Source organism: Sycon ciliatum, chromosome 1 (assembly GCF_964019385.1).
Source record: "Sycon ciliatum chromosome 1, ocSycCili1.1, whole genome shotgun sequence".
NCBI classification, from domain to species: domain Eukaryota; kingdom Metazoa; phylum Porifera; class Calcarea; order Leucosolenida; family Sycettidae; genus Sycon; species Sycon ciliatum.
In genome coordinates, this window is record NC_088643.1 from 40,617,219 (window position 1) to 40,641,899 (window position 24,681).

General features: G+C 46.7%; 1 protein-coding gene across 1 annotated transcript; it reads right to left on the reverse strand.

Annotated features, from left to right (window-relative positions):
• Positions 1-211: 211 nt before the first annotated feature.
• LOC135825790 (Y-box factor homolog) lies at positions 212-16,662 on the reverse strand. Its single transcript, XM_065338417.1, has 9 exons — positions 16,477-16,662; positions 16,105-16,168; positions 14,027-14,060; positions 13,519-13,608; positions 13,239-13,302; positions 9,921-10,333; positions 9,535-9,551; positions 6,996-7,074; positions 212-1,128 (listed from the first exon to the last, which is right to left on the reverse strand). Exons 1-9 carry the CDS (start codon positions 16,535-16,537, stop codon positions 1,087-1,089), a joined length of 864 nt encoding a protein of 287 aa, XP_065194489.1. The 5' UTR covers positions 16,538-16,662; the 3' UTR covers positions 212-1,086.
• Between the last annotated feature and the right edge of the window lie 8,019 nt (positions 16,663-24,681).

Consider the following 24,681-nt stretch of genomic DNA (forward strand, 5'->3'; position numbering starts at 1 on the left):
TTTTTGCCTAGGTACGCGTCTATAGTTTTGAAATGGACTGTAAGGCAGTACTCTTGTTCTTACATACTAGATTGCTCGTTCACCAATGTCCTTCAGCATGTGACTCCTCTGAAGTCTTGAGGACACCGAACAGCCAGCAGATGAGGAACACTCCGTCTCATGACCCTACTTACCCCCCCCCCCCCCACACACACACAGACTGCGAAAGAAATGGGCACCGGAAAACACTACTCAATTTCTGTCAACGGCAAAATAAAAATGTACATGATAAATTGGCAACAAAGACCATCAAGCCGACGCGCCAACAGTCAAAATAATAATCGATACGGTTAGAATGGTCGGGGTGAAGGGTAGAGTCGCAAGAGCGACAGTTAAACTTGTGACATTTTGTGACATCGATACCAAATAACGGTGACGAAGGGCATGAGTAGCAAGAAGAGGTGGTACATGACAACGCAACACAGCCTAAACACAAAAAAGACAGAAACAAAAGCAAAGACGGCGATGGGAAGTAGAATAGTGCGTGAGGAAGTTGAAGATCAAGAAAGATACGGGCGCACATGGGAGAGAGGGAAACAAGAGATAGTGGGTAGGAATAGAAGTTGAAGCGATCCAGACCAACACGAGATCTAGTTTACAAAAGAATGTAGGTGTTGTTGTTGTTGATGATCGAAGATAGAGGGACCATGAGCCACGCCAAGCAAGAGCACATGCATGCATTCATGATCGCCGCCGAGACCAAGCCAAAGGGCGACCACAATGATGCTGTGATGTGGGCAGAACAGATGGAAAATATTTTGGGAGAGTGAGAGGATTGATGTCGACAACGTTGCAAAGTTTTGAATTCAGCATCACAACTCCTGCTAGTATATAAAAGATGACAAGGATAAGGCATTGATGGGAACGCCAAAAATTATTGATGGAAAAATGGGCTACTCATGGTAAGAGAGCTAAAGTGCCCCTCCGGTGCTGCTGGAAGAAGCCGACGACAGCTGATGCCACTGAACTAGGTTGACAGATAATTCATGTAGCGTCACTAATGCAGTCTTGCTGCTGCTGTTAGTGCTGCCATGACAAGAATAGAGATTACGCCTGAGCTCCAGAGTCAGCTGAACCCTCACCAACATCCTGTCAAACATAAAAGAGAGGAAAGCAAAAAAAAAGGTAACATAAGAATGTTGATAAAAACATGGATGTGTGCACTCGCACACACACTCCCTCATATTTTAATGGGCACTTTGATTACTGTAGAGGCAGAAAAATTCGTCGGTCGATAATTTCGTCCAACTCCAAAGAAAGGGAGTTCGTCCGGTTTTAAATTTCGTCCATGGACAATAAGAGTGTATTGAAAAGCTGGACAAATCGACATTCGAAAAAGACGAAATTAAATTCCAGACGAATATTTCTGCTTGTACAGTACATTTGTTTAGGGCTGAAACAATAATACCGATTACCTGCATATCGATCGTTAACCCTTTGCCGGTCTAACTCAATGTATGTGAGGGGTGGTCACGCAAACACATGTACACACAACCAGCAATAACTCAAGAACCATGTGATGTAGGTATGGGTAAACCATATATTTTCAAAATCTGTATGCCTGAACGCGTCCAGAAAATTCAAATATGACTAGGTCCAGGCAAGGATAGGGCCCATGGTAGCCCTTCAAGTTGAGAGAAAATACAATTGCGAATGAAATACACGAATATCACAGCACGAAGGGCATACCAAGTTCGTGATGGAGCTGAAGTCGTACGATAAACAATCAGGTAAGGGCTACGTCTTTACAAGAAATGTAGGCTCTCTACAATACCGCCATTGAACACCAACACCTCGCCATCGGCGATACGCCAGCAGCAGCAATTCCCATTGCACGATATCGCAGTTTCGTTTTGTTCATCTCAGCGCTGCTCGCGTCAGATTCACTCTCGCTCAGATGAGTACTCAGGCGCGAGCTTACGCATGCCGTGATTCTCACGGCCAGGCGAATCAGCTGAACGCACCTGACGAGTCCTTGTGACAGTCGCTGTCGCCGTGTCGGCAGCAAGAAGGCTTCCTCTCTGTTTGGAGAATTTTGTTTCTTCATTCGTGGACGATATATTTTTGAACTAGCAGGACTCAACGGAGCTCTTTTTCTCAACACACTACACTGCAAAACCTCCCGGGACATCCAGCCTGGACTAGTGATGTTACTGCTCTCAGAGCGCTTGTCAAACACGGCCCCAAGAGATGCACTCGCATTCTTGAAATGCGTGCATGGCGGATGGTCGTCTTTTCCAATTTCAACAAACTTCAGTCGATCGATACGGTAAAAATTTGTATGGTAAGCATGGTTGTTTTGCACATCGTCAGAAAGCCTTGGACCTCAGCTACGCGTAGAGCGCCATTTTAGCTGTCTCCTAGCAACAAGACCCCAAAAAAACGAGGGCCAAACGTACCGATACTATAGTATCGGTACGCTTATGGTAGACCGGTAAAGGGTTAAGAGTGCAATCGATACTCGGAAAGGCCGATTCACAGTACAACTTTCTGCGACGCGACACGCGATTTGCGACAAGAAACTGCGACATGCAACGCGCGACATACACAAATGGAGTGTAGTTTCTACCATGGGCCATGGGGTGCACGTGCAGTGCACGTTCAATGTACGTGCATAGTACTACTAGTGCATAAAGCTGTCGCAAACATGAAAAAGATTGTGAACCGTGTGTTGTTGTCGCAGCTTGTCGCAAGTCGCGTCGCAAGAAGTTGTATTGTGAATCGGCCTTAAGTGTTCAAAACGAGTGCTAACGATTTTTATGCATGCACATCAGTGACAAGGTTCTAGCCCTTGCACTCCATACGATAGTGAATGCGAGTGCTATCATGTACTGTCAAGCGCAGTAAAATCGATGTGTGGCTTTGAAAGAGATCGGGAGAGAAGACTGCCTTTTCGGTTCATTTGTGGGAGAGGTCGGAGATAAGAGCAGTTGCCAGAAGGTGATGACAATATTCTTCGTTCTAGAAACAACATGAAATTTTCTAGTTCATGTTCTAACGTAGCAAAGGTATCGTGGAATTTCTTCATAAACTGGTGTTCGAGGCACACGGGTAGAGCCGGCAAGAATCGATAAAACCAATATATCGATCGTTATTGAATGATCGTTTCAGCCCTACAAATTTTGTACAATTTTGTTGAATGACCAGGATAAGCTGGTTTCAGCCACATAAATAAGCTCATGGTGATCGCTACGCTTTGTTTTTACCTAGGTCATCATGCATGTAATTTGAACTGCTAGAAACGTCTTTGCAATACGAATCGGGTACAAGTACACATCCCAGTGGCCAACTTGCACTACATAGAAAGCAGTAATACGAGTACACACACTGTTGGGAAACACCATACTAGACACCCTTAGCTAAAAACGTTATGTTGTAACGGTATTACCGTAAGGGGAAAATACTGTGATTTGGGTTCGACCGTTAGCAAGATATACACGCTATTTCTAGTACGCTGTAGCCACGAGAAAAGCTTTTAATTCGCGGTACAACCATTTATGTCACCATATACGCGATACAAGGTGAAATGCGTACGGACTATGCAATATTTGGCCAAAAAACGTTCCGTTTGTCACAACGATAAATCAGCCCCCATAACGTTTTTATGCTGCAGCTTCAGCACTATTTGGGTGATCAAGGTACGAGTGCCGTAAAAATAGCGTTACCGTTGTTTGCTAAGGGTGTCTACTGCAATGAGGTTTGTCCTATTTTTCAAGTACAGTATACTGCGCCTGAAGTTCTTCAGACCTCTGACACCACCATTTGTACAGTGATCCTCGATGAAATCCAGTTGTGTCACACAAGTATGCGCTGGGCGTTACGCAGCCCTAGATCTGTGAACACTGGGCTGCGAAATGATGCAAGGTGCACACTTGAGTGATGCGACTGGATTTCATTGAGCAACACTGCACAAATGTCGGTGTCAGAGGCCTCAGGAACTCCAGGCGCAACTTAGATGAGCAGTCTCAAACAGAGTACACACTCCAGTGCCTTCCAGGAGTAATCCACCTCTTGGTGCCTGCTTTCCCCAATGAAATTAAAGTTACACTGAAGTAATGTGTCATGCAATACCACATGTGTATGTAGCTTCAGATGTGTAGCTGGTGCGCAGAGGCATCCAGTACCAAGAGTGGAATGAATTCGAAAATGGACGCATAAGCCTCCACCGGCACAGGACGACTGCCACATATACCCACTACATGCTACGCAAAGCTGGAGATGGGCGCGCCCGTTTGGATCAGATAAACCCAATCAGTCAACTATAGTTAAACAAATAACGTACCGTATTATCTCTAATATAAGCACGGTCCTTTATTTTTTCAATGTACCTCCGCCCCGTGCTATTAATGGGGACGTTCCTTTATTGGAGACTGTTCCATTATTATTTCAACCTCATTTCAGAGGCATGTTGCCATGCCAAATTCATGTATGACACACACATTTCAGGGTTTTTTTTGCCGGTACAGATAATGAATTGACACAGTGTGCTTATAATGGAGACTGAGCACTTTATTTTTCGAATGCCGCCCCAAGGTGTTCTATTATTGGAGACGTGCTATTATTGGAGACTGTGCTTATATTAGAGATAATACGGTACGTGGAGACACCAAGTTAATCAGAGCTATAAAAAGTATGAATGCCGCAGACATCACCACGCAACACAAGTTGTCACGTTGCGTGGTGATGTCTGATGCATTCATGCTGTTTATAGCTCTAGTCAACTGTAATTCCTCACTTTTATAAGTCGTTTTGGCACAGAAATACAATTCCAGCATACAGGCACTTAAAGGGGCACTTCGGGAATTTTTTCGGTGGTGTGTTCTCTTCATGGGGGCCTCATACGGCCCCCAAGGAATGGGGAATCCCGAAAACTAGACCCAAAAAGTCGATATATGAAGCCAGGGAGGGCCAAGTTTGTCTCCTCTTTTGATGGTTTTGATGACGTCACGTGTGATTAGTATTCAAATTCTCTGCATTTGAAGATCTTAGTTGTTTGAATTTTCTGGTGATGAAGAACGATGTTTGGTCGACATTCCCAAGCTTCACAACTGCGGACATACTCTAAGGAACCTGAAGGACCCCCTGAGGTGCCCCTGGTAGAAGCGCAGCCTGGTCAGGGCCAGGAGATTGGAGCGGACGACTTCACTGGTCCGAGTACGTGGATCCCGAAATTCTCTATACGCCGTGAGGCATATGGTGAGAACAGTTTTGTTTAGACAAGCTGACGCGAAGTCGGGGTGATGTGTAACGCATGTCAAAGGGCTGTCAATGCTAACAGCTGCAGCGCTCTCTCGACAGCAAAGGTAATCGACTGCCCTCTGCATCATCCCACATTTCTGGCAGGAACGCCAATCGTTATTTCCTTGTCGACCAGTGAAGTCGTCCGCTCCAATTTCCTGGCCCTCATCAGGCTGCGCTTCTACCAGGGGCACCTCAGGAGGTCCTTCAGGTTCCTTAGAATATGGTCGCAGTTGTGAAGCTTGGGAATGTTGACCAAACATCGTTCTTCATCACCAGAAAATTCAAACAAGATCTTGAAATGCAGGGAATTTGAATACTAATCACACGTGACGTCATCAAAACCATCAAAAGAAGAGACAAACTTGACCCTCCCTGGCTTCATATATCAACTTTTTGGGTCTAGTTTTCGCGATTCTCCATTCCTTGGGGGCCATATCAGGCCCCCATGAAGAGAACACACCACCGAAAAAATTCCCGGAGTGCCCCTTTAACCTTTTCTGGGTTTATGACAAGTATACTCGTCATGCAGACCCCATCGCGTCTGGGCAATGACGAGTATACTCGCGCTATACTTTTTGTACAGTCCACGTACCGTACGCACTGATAGATCACTGTACAAACAGCCATAACTCTGGAACGGATTATCGCGTCGCGGAGATCTATAGCTCATTGGAACGGTCTTGGAAAGGGCTTTCCACAGGTGTTTTCGGTGTGGCGATAGCTCAACAAATGATCGAGTGGCGATAAATTGAACGCGCGATTTCGATCTGAACATTTTTCTTACTTTCTGTCTGGCGATATTTTTGCGACTTTCAAGTCATTCAAGGGGATTTCCCTATGATGTGTGAAAGGCAGCATGACATATGAGTACATCATTTGAATCGCTTGAATCTCACGAGCTCGATGCAGTTTGAATCGTAGTTCTACGTTGAGTATGAGCCCCAAACCGAAGGAAATAGTTGAGCGTGGTCTTGATGCCACAATGGCGCGGGGTAGGGACACTGTTGGCGAGGCTAGGGGCGTCCTTGAGGTGCAGTATGCTCTGAAAGCACGTGGAAGATGACGAGCAGGAAAGGAGCTTTCCAGTAAGCCATAAGTTGTGAAAATCTGTTGAGAATCAAAAATGTTGTGACAATTTGTTTGTTGCTATCTCCACAATTGTACTGATGCACTGAATTTCAGTGCCCAGACGTAGTAAATGCACTGTGACCCTGAAAGGGTTAAATGGAGTTGAAAGCTAGAGGTTTCGCTCTACGTAAATACGTATGAAAATCTGTATGCCGTACGCGCCGGGGAGTGAGGGCAACTTTCATACGTAAGTTTCTCTACGGATTTCCGTAGGAAAGCTCTTTCCTATGTTGGCTCTTCCGTAGGACTTTTTGAAATATTTTTCGCATTTTCCGGATTTATCCATGGCAACGTTCAAGCCATACACACACCGTTCACCACGTGCAAAATAAAATGGAAAATGCGGTTTCGGTTTGTGGTGCATGCGGTGGGCGCATGCAGCCAACACGTCTCCAAAGCAACAAGGCATGTTTAGCCGTCGTGGAGAAATCAAGTAGAGCGAAACGCAACAGCGCGGATTTTTACGTATGAAAATTACGTGCAGTTCCTACGTTACTTTCATACGTAATTCCGTAGAGCAAAACCTCCCTATTGTAAGTGGAGACAGACATACATGTACACACAGGTATATACCAAAGTGAACATACCTCGCCACCGGCACCAGCTTCGGAACCACCACGACCACGTCCGCGTCCTCGGCGTCCACGGCGAACACGTCCACGGCCACTGCGGGGGGGGGGGGGGACAGCAGCAGGAGAAAGCAATCATGAACACGCTAACACTTACCCACCAAAGAATACGTGAACGAGGGAAAGTGTTCTTACATGGGCCCAGACTCTTAACCCTAGCACCAGTGAAGATCTCTGTTCTGCAGGAAGAGGAGGTATGTCCGCTTGTGACAAATCTTGACCTCAGCGATGAAAGCGAGGCTGAGTAAACAGCCATCATTCCGTGTGAACTGTGTGTGTGTTTGGAATGGTGATGATTGAGCTATCGATGTCCAGCGATCAGCACAACTCTTTTTTTCCGCGCGCATACCACGCAATTGGTGCAATTTCTCAAAAATCGACCCGAGTATGCCGCTCGGCCAGGCGTGCCTTGGCCGATTTTCGCTTTTGTTCTTGTTGTCGAGTGCTGGTCTGGGTCCTACCTAGAACTGCCTTTGTTGTGGCTCCTAAAAATTTCACGACTTCACATACCCAAGGTTTGAAAAATTTCAAAAATGACCATTTTCTTACGTTGATAAATATGGTGGTAAAGACACACCTGGCAATATGGCGGTAAACACACGCCTGCCCACACACGCTCTTTAGGCTGCAAAGTTCTGGCACAGAGCTCTCCTTCCCTACGTGGTGCATTAACCCTTTCACTGCCGCTGTCGACTGCAGTCGACAGCGCATTCATGCACTCCGAGTGCCATTGTCGACTTGCGTCGACGAGTAAACATGCAGTCCCCAGTGCTGTTGTCGACTTCCGTCGACAGGCAGACCTCACCCAGTTCGTGCCTCTATTTTCGAATATTGGAGATGTTTTGCCGTGGTAGACGGCCACTGGGCCCTGGAAGATGTCCATACCCATCGAAATACGCTTCCAGAAGTATGGGTTGCCATTTGAAAAAAATCGAACCAGCGTCGTTGAAAATGCGCATCCGATTTTTAGCCGATCGGCGAAGAAGAAACCGGTTCTCACGCACTTCCACCTCGCTGAGTCGGTGCGAGTATTTTCCTCTTTCCCGTCAACTTTCATTGCACGGAGCATGGAATTTGGTTCAGACTTGATGCCTAGCTATTACCCAAGACTCCAGGCGGCTATCCGTTGCGATAGGCGGTTGGAGTCACGGGTAGAGACAACCAGACGATAAATTCCTCGCGGACGCATTCACTGCAAACTTGACGGAAACAGCGCTGGCGGCGGTCACCGGGTCCAGAACTAAAATTTTCTAAGAACTACCACGTTGCAATGGCGACCAGCACGGTCAAGAGACACTACAGGTATGTCAGCTACAACATAATTATATTCTTTCTACAACGACACCTACCTCTGGCTCAAAACCTGACGATCTACTGCAAGCTGATGCGAAAGTGAATTACACTCGCGAACGCTTGTCAACGGAACAGGGAAGCGCTTCACTCTCCGAAGTTGAAAAGTATTTGGACTGCTGCTAATGGGGAGAACAAACGACCACCATGGCGGCAGAACATTCCGCAGCCGTTCACCGACACGATCCGCTTCACCAAACGACTTACGAACGTTTCGTTCTCCGAGTTTTCTGGTGGCAGCAACAAGAATTTCGTCCGCAACGACAGGACGAAAGTCTCTCGCAACTGAAGTCCTATTGCCACGAAGATAGAGAAGATTCCGCAAGCCATCTCTTCTGCTTCCAGTGTTGTAGCTCAACTGTCCACTGGCATATCTTTCAATCCCAGCGAACGAAAAAAAGGATCTGCTTCTCTCTCCAAAACAACAACTAACTTTACTTCGCGAGTGTCCGGGCCGATCGTGTACATAGTGTATGTAGCGCATGCGGCGCACGGCGCACTTTCGCATGACATGACACGCATTTTTGTACAGCGGCTGGCGCTAGATCGCGCAGCACGTTTGTACTTCGGATTTTGCGATTTTTTTCGACGGCAATGGCTTCCTTTATGAGTTGTCTACCTACGATGTATACTTTGGAAAGCGATATTCCGTACAGAAAGTACCAAAAAATCCAGGAAAAGTAGGCCTTTCGATTTTTCGAGCTGGAGGTAAAAAGTGCCTGGCAGGGAGGGGGTGTACAGCTCAGCTGACAGCCTGGCAGGGAGCGCCTTGTCACCTTGAGTGGTCAGCTGGCAGTGAAAGGGTTAACAAACAGCCCCGCGCTCAAGGGGTTAAGAAGACTGTAGCCCCAACATAGCAATGTGTCAAGTGTGTTGATTTGTGTGGGGCTGATGTATTGAAAAAATAGTTTGTGGTATTTCGTCGATGTAAAGAATCTTTCGCAAGCTCCGTTAACGAAAAGAACCTTCGATAGGGAATTTTAGACCTTCGCTCCACCCCAATGTACACCATTACTAAAACCCAAATTGATATTCCACATTTGCTTTCCTCAAACAACATATCAATTCACAATGGAAGTGAGATTACTCCTAGGATGAAATCCAAGAAGAGGAGCGAGTACAATGAGTAAGACAACAAGGCACTCACCGGCGTGGAGGACGACGCTGTGCACAGCCAATAACAAAAGCATGCAGGAAGAGAAAAGGAACAAGAATAACATACGTGTAAGTAGCTGCACAAAGCAGAGGACAACTTGCAATCAAAACTAGACTCTTACTCTTGACGTCACATCAACAACAGGCAAAGAAAAATTGCACGTGCCGTGCATTGCCTCATTATCTTGAGGTTAGGGTAGTTTCCAAATCCATTACAGAGACAAAACGCTTACAAGATCATTGGAACTTGCTTCGCTACCATACACGTATTAAAGATTGAATTTCCTGCAATATGCATCGGCCGTTGTTGGGACGCCACATAGCAGTGTGTTCAGTATTCATATTCAGTGGAAGCACGACATCGTCAATATAGCTAACCTCGCCTCCTTCCTCGCCGTCTCGTACTTCGGATCCCTCAGCACCTTGCTCGCCATCAACCTCGGCCATATCACCATGTGACATGCCACCACCACGGCGGCCACCACGACCACCGCGCCCTCCACGACGACCGCCGCGACCACCACGGCGAGGAGTACCCTGCTCATCATTTACTTCCTCGCCTCCTTCCTCGCCACCTTCCGGACGAGGCCGGCGACGCCTCTCTCTCCTTCTGCGTGGCTCTTCGCCACCTTCCTCGCCCTGTAGACGCTCATCTCCAAGGTCGCCATTGTCGTCCTGGGCATCGCCTCGGCGGCCACCACCTCTGCCGCGGCCTCTGCCGCGACCACGCCCAACTCCACGGCCACCTCTACCGCGTCCTCTACCACCACGGAAATACTGATAGCGGTTGGCTGAAGCGCACAGGCACAAATCACACAAAAAGATATGAAGAAATTAGCAAAAGCCTTGGGCTAACATCTGGTAGGATCCCGATCAAGATTCATTGGATCCCTCAGAATGAAAGCTGAGATTCAAGCGCTCCTTTCTTCATCTATTACGCATGCGCCGTGGCCATGGGAAATCCCCCAAGCACCTGCAGAGTTGAGTAAAAACTTGTCGATCTCCAGTTATTCTTGTTGCCTCTCAGTCAAACGCTACCCTATCGCAAAGAACTGTACATCTACGGAAAGCTGAGAGCAGGGACCTTTCCAACGGTGCATTGGTTGTTGTAATGGGTTGCTATGTGACAAACAAAAGTTTGTACAGTTGTCTATACAGCATACTTTCCACGGCGCATTTCGCATTTCGGAGTGCATGCATACCATACGGCGCGTGTGTCATGTACATGATGTACTGTAGCGGACATGGAAATCCAGTCGATTGACCGGGGCCGGCGCCCTCATCGTGTACAGAACGCTGCGTGCAGTGCACATGTCCATCCGATGCGACCAGCGCGCTGCAGCGCATAAATACATGTGTGTACCGCTTATCCACGGCTGCATGGCCAGCACCCTGGGGCCGCTAGACGTGCGACCGGATTTCCATGTCCATGACAGTAGCACTGCTACAGCCAGTACAGATAGTCAAGTGCAGGCATCACGGCAAAATAGACAGGTACACATACTCTGCACTCCCAGAAACATGCGCTGAGCCCTTTGGAGCCCCAAATTATCCTGATAATTGTATGCAACTGCAATTGCGACATATTCTTTACCTTTTTTTGGGCATAACTTTGGTGTTTGTTTTTGGATTTCCATAATCTTGGGCTTCCTGGAAAGCTCTCCACAAGCAGAGTAACTAGAGCTCAAATTCAACACCACAGCAGTCACTTATCCAACGCCACGGCGCCTCGAACAGTCCACAGAGCTGGATATACGAGCAAATGTCCTCGAAGCCAGCCATTTCACTCTCATTCATCGCGGAGCGCTCAATTTTTTGCACTGAGTTTTGTTTTATGCTGGCCACTTGCAGGAAGCGTGCCTGGGTGAATCAACATGTCATCCAAGGAGAAATCCCTCACTCAAGGCCAGTCACTGAGAAAAAGTTCGACTTTTGCCGTGACTGAAATGTCGAGCGCAATATCTCTGCAACGCGACATCGCAGCTCTTCGGCGATTGTTGCATTAGAAAGCTGAGCTCTTCGGCTTCTTCCCAGAGATTTTTATTGTGGAAATCCCTCAAGTTTCGAGTGAGTTACGAACGTTTTAGTCCATCGACGGTATACTGTCGATATTTGACTGTGCAGGTTCCAAAGGGGTAAGCGTGCAGTGACAGCCAGCTACTGTAAAAGCAGAAATTTTCGGTGGTGTTTTATTTTCGGTAACTTCCGTGCCGACAATTTTTACCGAAAATAAAACGCACCGAAAATTCCGGTACTACCGGTACTGTATACATTAGTACTAGTACATTTACCTGGAAAACGGGTTTTACCGAAAATTTCCCTCCACCGAACGGCCGGTTTTGGAGAATACCGAAAATATTACACCACCGAAAATTTCTGCTTTTATAGTACCAGGTGACAGGTAGGTGTGAAACAGGATTCTTGGCCTTGGGTTCAGGTTCACCTCTGAACGGCACACGCCGCGTCCTGCGTGCTGACTGTACGCCAAAATTGTGTACTTGTTGAACTGGCTGTCTGTAGTGCATCATGTAGTTCTGTCGTTGGCCACTTGCACAATTTCCTCTCACTGCTTACTATTCGAACTAGGCGGGAGGATAACAATTTCATGGATGCAGCTACGAGGTTTCTGTTGTGAGAGCCCACCTTCACCCTCGCCGTTAGGCGCTGCATTTTCCACCATCAGTTTCAACTAACTTTCAACCATGTCAAACCTACGTCACCATAACGTGTACATGTGTGCCATGTTTGTGCTTGTAGTATGGTGTCATGAGTGGTACAGGCCTGCTCTTGATATAACAACTCTCACTTGTACATAAACCTCGCTGGTACATAAAAAATCCAATCCCACGCCGAAACATCCCATACAAATTTTGTTCTACACAACATAATCCTACATAACATAAACCTCGACATGACACACGCTACGGCGCGGTCCCCGAATCTGATTTTCTGCTGCAATGTCATGACGAGGACTTTTTGGTTACTGAAAATGGTGCTGGTTTAAAGAGGGTGCTGGCTTATAAAGTGCCGGATTAACCCTTTGTGGACGGACTGTACGAGTTTCTATCTAATAAGATCGAAAGTCTGCAGGCGGTAAAATCTTCGTAACTCCATCGTTTCTTGAGCAAATTCCACAATCGAAGGGTCTACGTGGTAGCGGAAACTCCAAGCTGTCCAATGCAACAATCGCCGAAGAGTTACGATGTCCGACGCCAGAGATATTGCACGCCGTATTCTTACCTCGGCAAATTCAAATTTTTGATTGATCATTTCGCCATTTGGGGGGAAAATCCCTTTTCGTGTGCTCTTTGAGCGACTGAGCACATGATAATGACGTAGCCGGCTGAAGTTTGAATCGTCTCAAACAGATTTGAGCGTTCTGCGATGAAGAAGAGTGGAATGGCGTTGATGGGACGAATTTGCTTGCATATCAGGCTTGGAGACGACTTTACTGTGTTACCGCGCCTGATTTGTGGCGGCTGGATAATGGAGATTGGTACCCTAGCGTTGCTCTCGCCAAGAGCTTTGCAATGAGCCCTTGATTGTGAAAATCAAGTGAAGGACACCAAAGTTATGACATGGAAAAGTTGAAAATTGTACTGACATTTTGTAATTCTGGTGCATACTGTGCTAGCAATCCGTCCATAAAGGGTTAAAGAGGGACGATTGTACATGTATTTACGGACGGCCCCTTACGTGCGTATTCGCTTCCTTGCACCGGTGCACCGCCAAGTCCAGTTACATCTGCTGCCTCAAAGCCCTGAGCATATTGAAGCATATAGAATAAGCCACAATATTGAGATCAATCCAATACCAGAGGACAGCATCAGCAGTCAAGGGACAGGATGAGAACAAAAAATGTAACTTGCAACAAAACACATGAAACAGTCAAGATTCAAGAATAAGGTTAGCTGCAGAAATGTTGGGCTGTTGCAACTTACGAAAGTAATTCATAAAGCGAAGACCGCAAACTTACCTTGGCACCTTCAACAACATCAAACTCGACTACTTCGCGATCACCAACACTGCGCAAGTACTTCTTTGGGTTATTCTTCTTGATTGCTGACTGCACAAGCATTAGACCAAAGGAACACAGAATACCAGTCAAACAAACTGGTCGTGTATGCTCGTGTCATCCCCCCGTATTTTACTACTCCCCGGTAACTAATAGAGCATCTTGAAACATGCATTGCAATAATAACAAATGTTGTCCCATGAAAGATTTGGATAATTCCCTTGATTACTAGTACCTCTCTGCATTGCTTGATGGAACCAGTAGAATAATACAGAAAGCTGGCACACAAAGGGAACCAATAGTCCAAGAACTGATTTCTCGTAACCTACTAGTACCGTTACTTTTGTAGTATTACATCAGTCTGCAATAGACAAAAGGACTGTCCATGTACCGATATGACAACGACCCATAGGAACACGGAAGGACAATGGTACAGAGTGAAGGCAAAACTTAGCCTGTAAATGCTTACCCGGTGTACAAATACATCCTCTTGGTTGTCATTTCTGGAGGTAAAAGTGAAAAAGAAATTGCGTTGAAGATGACCTATCGGGTACACATTATGCAGTCAGTATTTTAAAAGTTCTGGTAAGGAAGTAAGGAAAAATGAAATGCTAGATGCTCTTTATCCAAAAAGCATTGCAAACATATAACTGTCACATTTATATAAATATGGACAATTTTTTTAAAATTTCTAAGTGCTGTTACTTATCCAGCATGGCTCCATTCCTAAAGTGGATGCTGGACAATTCTGGCCCCCGTGAATTCCGCAGACTAAGAAATAGAGATACTAGATAGATATAGATAGATAGATAGATAGATAGATAGAGAGAGAGAGAGAGAGAGAGAGAGAGAGAGAGAGAGAGAGAGAGAGAGAGAGAGAGAGAAAGAAAGAAAGAGAGAGAGAGCCGTGTTTCACAGCCATTCACGTATGATCGTGAATTAATGTGAATCTGAGTTTCAACACAGCTTCCTCTCTCTTTACTGCGTATAACTCAAGATAGCCATGCAAACTTGGAATAGCGGCAGGTAGCCGTTTATGAATATTGATAACTAAAACGATTATAATCGCTTTCTTGTAACGATCAACAACTTCATTAGCCGGTATAATCATTTCGCACTTAATGTTTGTGATCTGTCAGACTACGCTAGCCCAAGACAGGTGTAGACAATCACAGCATTTTGAACAGACCCAAGCAAACCAAACAACATTGACTACGAGGTGAATAGCAATTTCTGGATATAAAAATAAAAATAGAGCCCCACCGGCTGTGTGTTTTCCATTTTTCATATCTTTTTGTATTTTATTGTATGGCCTATTCTTTCATCTATCCAAATATGTGACAATCGCTCATGTTGTGATCCAGGAGACTTGATAGGACGCTTTCGACAGGCTAATTTTTTGGCCTAAATTTCAGTGTATGGAATTTTGGACATGAAGATAAAATAGCGTCAATAGGCATCCTATACTGCACCATTTTGTTATTTTTCTATTGGTGGACAGAAGTTGGCCTCTTCACACTTCCAGCCATCAGTTCCAAGACTATACAGCGTCTGAAGTGGAGTGCACAAGGGAAAGCCAACGATTCGTCCCGTTACTTCTTCTTTTACTCAAAATGCTCATGCAACATCGTACCACAAAACTCGTTGAAGCAAAGCACAAGCAAAGGCTATCAGCAAGACACCGACATGGGGAGAAACTACAACAGCCCAGCTGTCAACTACGGCAAGAAAAAACTTCATCACTCGAGTGACTTGACTCTACACGCGACGAAAAATTATTTTACTCGAAATGTCCAGATATGTACAATGTCCAGAAATAGTAATTCACCTCGTACTCGATCAGCTACAGATTATCGCATAGCGTATAAACAAGAGCACATATTCAAAAACAAGAGTGTGCAACTCCCCTCAGGTTGGCCCACGGCAGAACTTTTCTTGACGTCACCTTTTCTGGAAACCAGGAGTCATGCCACATGAGGCATGGACTGCGAGTCTGTGGCCGCGTTAAATCGGCAGGGTTTCACTAAACTTGCACTACGAGCACGGCAAAAAAACTACAAAAGCGGGAAAAAGTTATTTTTCGTTTTGAAAGCGACAAAATCACGAACTCGCGATGAAAGTCGTCTCCCAGCGCATGCTTTGTACAAAAGCCATAGGTTCTGAAAAAAGCGACGTCTACAAAAGAATTCATGTACCAGTCAGACGTGGAGTTGCACTCTTGTTTATGTACTCCTGACATAAACCAATCCATATTAGGGAAAAATTGGTGAAGTAAGCGTAAGGTTAAAACTTCTCGAATCTCTTGCTGCTGGTTGCAGCCGGAACACATCCCAAGTGCACCAAAAGAATAACATAACACATCGAACAGTGACGTTCGGTTGTGTCAAGGTCGGCATAGTTGAACGCACTCTTGGTACTCACTAGTACGCCCTGATAGTTGTACTACAATTCAGTACATAATGCATATTTGGTGTTTGCGAAAGAAATTGTTGAACAGGTCAACAATCATAAAATTACATATGCCCTTATAACAACCAATTGGCTAACCGGTTGATGAAGCCGTAACCACTTTTAACGTTGAACCATTTCACAGTTCCTACGACTTTTCCAGCTGTGGGGTCGGACAGAATGAGGAAAAATAATGACAAAAGGTTGATCAATTGAAGTGAACTATTCGTAGAGCAAGGTTGGGGTAACAATATTGCACTATTAGTATCCTAAGAATGAAATCCAGGGCTCATGATTACACGGAATGACAGAAACGAAGTGGATATCATGGCCGACAGATTGCAGAAGGGGGCATGACGTCCGTACAAATGCAGCTGACGAAATAACATACATTGACAAAATAGAATTATACATTCTTTCGAAAGTGAAGATACTCATGTGGGCGAATTCAACATAGCACTAGAAACTTACGGGTAGGTTCGGCTTGCTGAAGTTGTCCTTCGGCTTCTCTGCTGTCTTCGCCGTCAGCCATTGTAGATCTGATGGGCAATCTATGTGTTTCCCTGTCCGGGGTTCTTTACGTGCTTACACACTCCTCTGTTGTTGTTCTACCAAAGAAAGAAGGCAAAAATGGCGGCATAAAGGGCGCGAGGTTCGCAGCGCGCAGCCGGGGTTCACTGACTGTATGTGTAGCGCCTTTCTCTACACTTCTGCCAAAATGCACCTCGCCGACGACGACGTAGACTACGTGTCGGTCCAGGAAATGCAGGGTGACAAATCACCGACCTCCGGCCGGCGCGGCCACATTGGTCGTCGTCGGCTCGTCGCAGCAGTCTGTGCTCGCGCGCGCCTGCAACACTAATAGTAATGACGTCATGTTAAGTTACACGTTTTTTGCCCTTTTTCAAAACGCGGTGCAAATCTCACGTTACGTGTAATTTTTAGAGGTGTTCACAACTGGCGCGTGTACGCGTGAAATCACGCGTTTGTGCGTATTTTTGCTGGCTTTTGGGGCGCCATGCGTACGGAAACGCGCCGAAATGGAACTGTGTTCACAACTGGCGCGTGGACGCGGTACGCTTGCGGTTCATGCGCCCCCAAACGCGCGCTCAGCCTTTCACAAAAAACAGCAATCCGAGTCATCTTTAGCGCGTGCGACACCTTCGAGTACTAATTTTTTGACCCCGCCAGTCAAAGTGACTGGCATGTACGCTGATACGCGCCTGATACGCGCTGAAAATTCCAACATGTTGGAAGTTCCATTTCGGCGCGTTTCCGTACGCATGGCGCCCGAAAAGCCAGCAAAAATACGCACAAACGCGTGGTTTCACGCGTACACGCGCCAGTTGTGAACACAGCTAACTTCCAACATGTTGGAATTTTCAGCGCGTATCAGGCGCGTATCAGCGTACTTGCCAGTCACTTTGACTGGCGGGGTCAAAAAATTAGTACTCGAAGGTGTCGCACGCGCCAAATACGACTCGGATTGCTGATTTTTGTGAAAGGCTGAGCGCGCGTTTGGGGGCGCATGAACCGCAAGCGTACCGCGTCCACGCGCCAGTTGTGAACACAGCTTAAGTTACACGTGCGACCTGACGTGAAATTTTGCCTGGCAGGATTCGGGTTTAGTTCGCACAAATATCAAATCTTCCAACAAACTTGATTTATCTCGATAAAATTCCGGAAACTCACACAAATTCGGTCTGGATAACCAAGCGAAACTTCCAAAAACTCACGTCATGAACTTACGTGCGGGACAGTCAACTCACGTAAAACACGTCAAATTGAACAAAATGGTGAGTGTTGAGAGTGTGCAATGAAAAAGTTTGTCCGGAAGATAACCACCCCCAGTAACGCTGGCCGTGAAAAGGGTGGCTCTTCACGTAGTTCATGCAGTAGTGATGTCTCCGTGGAACCATCTCCCCCTGCCCCAGGCGCTCATAAGCGTAGAGCTGAGAGCCCAACGGAGAGTCTCGCCCCAAGCGAAATTGACAACCCGTCCCAAAGCCGACGAGCTGGAGCTGAGAAGACAGCTCGCAAACCGCAATCCAGCCTGACACCAGATCGTCAAGCCCAGTGCGCCGGAGTGTCAGAAGGTCCTGGCGATAGTGATGCTGTAAGGCAGATCAAGGGCCTCTTCGAGACGTTTCAAGGGCAATTTCGATCGGAATTCAAGAACATCATCGAAGAGACCCTGGGACCACGACTGGACAGCCTTGAAAAGAGGCTTGACGAGCAGCGCCAAGACATCAACCGCTTGTCAGCGGAGAACCGTAGGCTGAAGGCAGCAGTAGAGAAATGTAATGACGATGTTGGCAAGGCGGACAATGGTGCCAAGTCCGCCATTGTCGAGATGAAGAAAACATTTGCCGACATCACTGCCAGCCATCCTGCCGCCAGTCCAAATTCTGCTGCAGGCTCCAAATACGGACTGTCTGAGGAGACACTGCGTGACCTTGTTGCGGAGGCCAGTGAGCAGCAGAACAGAGTAAACAATGTCATCCTTCGCGGCGTACAGGAGCTCCCATCGGAGAACCTGTCTGCCATAATCGGCACCCTCGCCCCACAACTCGCTCCAGAGGACATCAAATCTGCAGCCCGGCTTGGCCCCAGCCATTCATCACGGCCACGGGATGAAACATCTGGCTCACTTGCTGGGGCAAAACCAGCGCCTCGTCTCGTGCGAGTGGTGTTGTCCCCACAGGGGAAGAATTTACTTCTACGCAACAAAACGTCAGCACAATATAAAGGAGACAACGTCTACATCCAACACGACCTAACCCGACAAGAACAACGACGACGGAAGGACTTAGTCCCGAAGTTTCGAGCTCTTCGCGACAAAGGTGTACGATGTCACCTCCCCCGTGACAAGATTATCAATAATGGTGCACCGCTGTCATCAGACGACATCACCCGTCTCCTCAACACAGTCACCCAATAGGATACTGCCAGGGCATCCCCTCAAACGTCAGCACGAAAGCTAAGTATCGCTCACCTCAATGTATGTAGCCTGTATAATATATTACATGAAATTGAAGCACTCATGCATGCTCACGATTTAGACATATTAACGTTAACGGAAACTTGGCTATCCGACAGTGTACCTGACATATGTATTACAGTACCTGGATACACCATGCATAGACTTGATCGGAACTCAAAGAGAGGAGGTGGTGTCAGTATATACGTAAGAGAAGGCTTTGATAATCGAGCACTACATCACTCCTCTCCCATTGAAGCCCTCGCAGTACACGTGAACATTCACCCCCAGCCTCTCACTATCCTCTGTGCATATAGAGCTCCAACAGTACCTGTGGCATTTTGGCAAAGCCTATCTAGCCTAACTGATGACATACTGGACTGTACACCGGCCTCCTCCGCGTGCATAATTCTAGGCGATTTCAATGTCAATGTCCAAGACCCTAGTCACGCACACTACCCTCACCTACGAACATTCTGCTCTGATTTTGATCTCCGAAACGTTGTCACGTCACCAACTAGATTCCCCAGTGCAACAACCATAGACCTAGCACTGATCTCAAGCTCCTCCTCCACCACGTCCACTGCAAGACCAGGCAGGGACGAACTGATTTACAAAGACTGCAATGTTATTCCATGTGATATTTCCGATCACCAACTTGTTCGTGTGACCTACACTATCCATGCTACCACCAGCACGCTCAAGACAAACAGACAGGTACAAGTACGAAAGCCACCGCTGCGCGCGTTGAAGATCAAGCAATTCCAAGAGACAGCTGCTAAGCATATGTATACTCTCCACCAGCAGATCACACGCAGTTCATCACAGATGTCTCTAGATAGTTATACTGAACACTGGCAGGATGCAGTCAGTGATGCCTTGAATGAGTACTGCCCACTAAAGACCGTTAACGCCAAGAAGAGCTATACTCCATCGCCTTGGATAGACGATGAGCTCCGGCAGACTTTATTCAAGCGCAAACGAGCACACCGTGCAATGATAAAACGTCCAGATCGCCCAGACCTGCTGCAACAATTCCGAACTCTACGAAGACAATGCAAACTTTTGACTAGGAAGAAACGGTCTACATACTTCCAGCAACAACTAATCAATCATCGAAACCACCCAAGAGAGCAATGGAGTGTCATGAACAATCTACTGGGTAGAATTAAAATCAACCAGGAACCTGCTGCCGAAGTAGCCGACATCACAAAGACATTTACAGACGTTGTCAACGATACATCACTTTCTGGCAGTACACTACGCACTCCCAATGGCCCTTTATCGGAATACTCACTGACACAGTTCACACCAGTCACTGTTCCACAAGTCCAACTCCATATCCAGAGAATGAACAGTCGTAAAGCCACAGGACCTGATAACATCCCCGCCCAGGCTTACAAGCTCATCAACGATGAGATCGCCCCATCTTTGGCCAAACTATTTACCATGTCTCTTACATCTGGCGATTTTCCATCGACTTACAAACTAGCAAATGTGCGGCCTATCTACAAGCGTGGAGATAAGTCAGTCCCATCCAACTATAGACCAATATCACTCCTGTCCCACATGTCTAAGCTACTGGAACATATTGTACACGACCAACTAATGTACTATATCTATAATGCACCACCACCACTGGTACCCCTACCTGCTGAGCAATTTGCCTACCGCAGAGGCCACTCCTGCGAGGACTTGCTCACTCCCGTGATCAACGACTGGATGCTCTCCTTGGACAAAGGTGATTATGTCGTAGCTGCCTTTCTAGACATGTCTAAGGCATTCGACACAGTTAGTCATGCAGTTCTACTGAGTGAACTTCTGGAGATCGGTGTCGGTGGTACTGCCTTGCAGTGGTTCTGTAGCTACCTTACCCACAGGAAGCAACGTGTAGTCACCAAGACACAACACGGCCTAGAATATAGCAGCAACAGGGGGGTTCCGCAAGGCTCCGTCTTGGGGCCCTCTCTCTTCAATCTATCAGTCAGAAAGCTCCCCTCTGTACCCCGACACTGCAAGGCTCGACAGTACGCGGACGATGTCTCCCTTTACAAAGCTGGCAAGAACGTTGAACAGTTGTGCAAGGAGCTGACGGAAGACATTGTCAAAGTGAAAGAGTTCTTGGCGGCCAGAGGCTTACTGCTGAATCCTTCCAAGACGCAGTTTGTCGTGTTCAGGTCAAAGTGCAAGCCCCTTGACCCCAGCGTCGCTCTACAGCTGGGTGAGGTCACAATCAACCCTAGTGCACACATTCGATACCTTGGCGTTGTACTCGACGAACATCTCTCCTTCGGAGAGCACGTTATCCAACTAGAGCGGAAAGTTGGAAGTAAGTTAGCCATGTTCAGAAAGGTCCGAGATCACATGACGGTAACTGCGAAGCGTGCATTTTACATTTGTTCCATTCAGACAGTACTCGAGTATGGGAGTAACTCATTTGCTCATTGCTTGTCAGTAACTCTTCATGACCGTCTAGTCCGTCTTAGTAATAGAGCTCTACGCATTGTGTTCAGTATGCCTCGCTTTTCTGACGTATCCCTTGTTAATGCACGCCATCACATTCTCCCTTTGTCTGTGCGCTATCAGTTCAAACTCTATATCTTAGTGTTTCGTGTCCTGAATCAGTTAACTACTACTCTCCTTACTGATTGCTTTTGCCTTCGTTCTACTTCTACTCGTACCAATTCCTGCACTCGCTCTCAGGTATCTTCGTCTGTCACTCTACCAACAGCTAAAACTCGTTTCGGTCTCTTTTCAGTTTCTTTCATCGGTTCCGACCGTTGGAATGCACTCCCCGCTGCAGTCCGCTTATGCTCTTCACTGCACCTATTCCGTCATTCAGTACTTTCATTTCTAGGGTACCCTGTAAGAAGGCCTTAGGCCTGTGGGGATTGCCCTATCAAAAATTTGATAATAATAATAATAATAATAAATTTTACGTGAGTTTTTTCACTTTTTGACGTAAAAGTTCACGGACGTAAGACTTTTACGTGAAACTTAACCTCTCTAGTAGTACAATCAATGCATTATAAATTATGCATGAGTACGAGTATTAGACGGCGACGCGTCGACGGGAGCCTCGCAGACGCATGTCCACGCGCTGAAAATGGCGAACTGAGTGCGCTACTGTGCCCTATTTTTCGAATCCTATAATAATAGCAAGAGTCCATAACCCAAGGGTATGCAACTGTGATTATGGGTGCATGCGTGGCGCGCTGCCTTCATTACGTAACTTGCCTTCATCACGCTCTGAAAGCATGCATTCAAACTCTCAATTTCTCGCACGAGCCCATCCGTTTTTGCTCGATTCGTTCCAGTACCTACACAATCTCTGATTTCTGGCGCGTGAACCGTCCAGTTCCGTACGAAAGTTCATTTCAAACTGGAGGGAAAGTGCGGTGTTTGATTTTCCGCAGTGCGCGGACTGCAGCTGAATGATGTAATGAAGGCAGCGCGCCGCGCATCTGGCCCATAGAAAAGAGATCACAGTTGCATACTCTTGGGTTATGGACTCTTGATATATTAGGGAGGTTTAGTTCCCACGTAACGGAAACGCGTACGTGGGTGATCCACGTAAAGTGGATGAAGGGCACCCACGTTGCAATGTTGTGTTTAGTCACACGGAACAAACAAAAGCATAAAGCTAAAGGCCAAAACCTGGTCAAAGACGAAGCTACCCCGGCCTTAGAAGCTCATCTAATATTTTGATTTCGTGCTTCGGAAACTTCTTCAGCTGAGCACCCTCACAGCTCGCACAATGCGCTCCATTCTGATTTTCACCCACGTTCTGGCGGAACGTGGGTGAGCCTCCATACACGGTATGTCGTGAATCAGAAAACGTCTGTACGTGGGTCACTGAGTATCACGTGGTACACCCACGTAAAGTACCCACGGATTACGTGGGACTAAACCTCCCTACTATCAAGAGTCCATAACCCAAGAGTATGCAACTGTGATCTCTTTTCTATGGGCCAACCGCGCGGCGCGCTGCCTTCATTACATCATTCAGCTGCAGTCCGCGCACTGCGGAAAATCAAACACCGCACTTTCCCTCTAGTTTGAAATGAACTTTCGTACGGAACTGGAGTTCACGCGCCAGAATTCAGAGATTGTGTAGGTACTGGAACGAATCGAGCAAAAACGGATGGGCTCGTGCGAGAAATTGAGAGTTTGAATGCATGCTTTCAGAGCGTGATGAAGGCAAGTTACGTAATGAAGGCAGCGCGCCACGCATGCACCCATAATCACAGTTGCATACTTTTGGGTTATGGACTCTTGATATTATGATAGGATTTTGAGATTTTATTGGACCTTGTTTTGTCCTTAAAAGTTTCATGACGGCATGTGCGATATGTCATCATGAAACCACCCCGTGCCACACCTGCAATGTTCTTCTGCACATTCACTGCTAGCATGCTTCAGTCCTTTCCATGACAGCAGCTGCACAATTATGCTCAAATTTCCAATTACTGTATATCACCTTATTTTCGGTGTTGTAAAATTTCGGTAAAAGCCAACCCCTGACCTTTCGGTGTAAGGATATGCATGGCACCAAAAAAAAAAAAAAAAAAAAAAAAACGCTCTTGCACTATTTAATAGACTAATATCTCCGGCTAGGCTCCACATATGTATACAGTCGTCCCTCTCTAATCCGGCACCTTTTGCAACGTCATTTTCTGCTGGATAAAAAACAAGGGTGCTGGATTATCAAATCCTGCCCTCCAACCCGGCCCACCTATTTTAATACATTCATGTTAGTGTCGTACGTCAAAACGTAGCAATTTTCTGTGTCAATCCAAGTACTTTGTGGAATGCATGCCTATAACATACACTTGGGAATATCCTATGCTAGTGCATAGGATATTCCCAAGTGTATGTTACATGTGTTGTGTATGTTACAATGCTCCTTGACAGTATGCGATGTACAACTGCTGGATTAGAAAATCGAATTACGTACAGTTTGAGTGATTTGTTGCAGAAAATCACTGCTGGAGGCGGAATTCAAGTGCCGGATTAAGTAGACTGCTGTGTCCAGTGAGGAGCTGGTTAAGAGTAGACGTTGTTTTGCGCCCAGTGTTGTCTGGGCCAAGCTTCTTGATCTTAAGGAGTGGTCTCGGGTAGGCAGTGGCATTGCGGATGAATGACTTGGCTGCTTGAACAGGCAGGTCGATGTTACCCTGGTCACCATCGCACCCCAGCTTGGCAAGATGATCTGCCCTGCCGTTGCCCTTGATGCCACAATGACTGCTGACCCACACCACGTGAGTAGATCTGGCCTGTTCCGCAACATCGACAATGCGGAGTAGGATGAGGTCACATCAGGGCTCATATGGTATGGATCACCCACAATGCCATCGAGGAGCGACCTGCTGTCCATGATGAGGACGATATCTGTATCAGCTTTGACCATTGGGAGTGCTGCTTTAATGTAGCGATACTGTGCAGTTACATGTGTCACTGTGTGTGCATATTACTAGTTCCAACCGGCAAAACCGCGGCAGCCTATCGCACACTGCCAGTGTTGGTCGTCGGGTGGGACATCGTACTCCCACCTGGGGTTATTTGATCTTTCCGCCATGCCAGATGATCAACATTCATGTTATCCGGGAAGCATCAACTGTAGCGACCTTGTAAGCGGTTTGGTGAGGCTTGTTTCGTCTATCTGTTCACTATCACTCTCCTGGTACTGCTTCCCT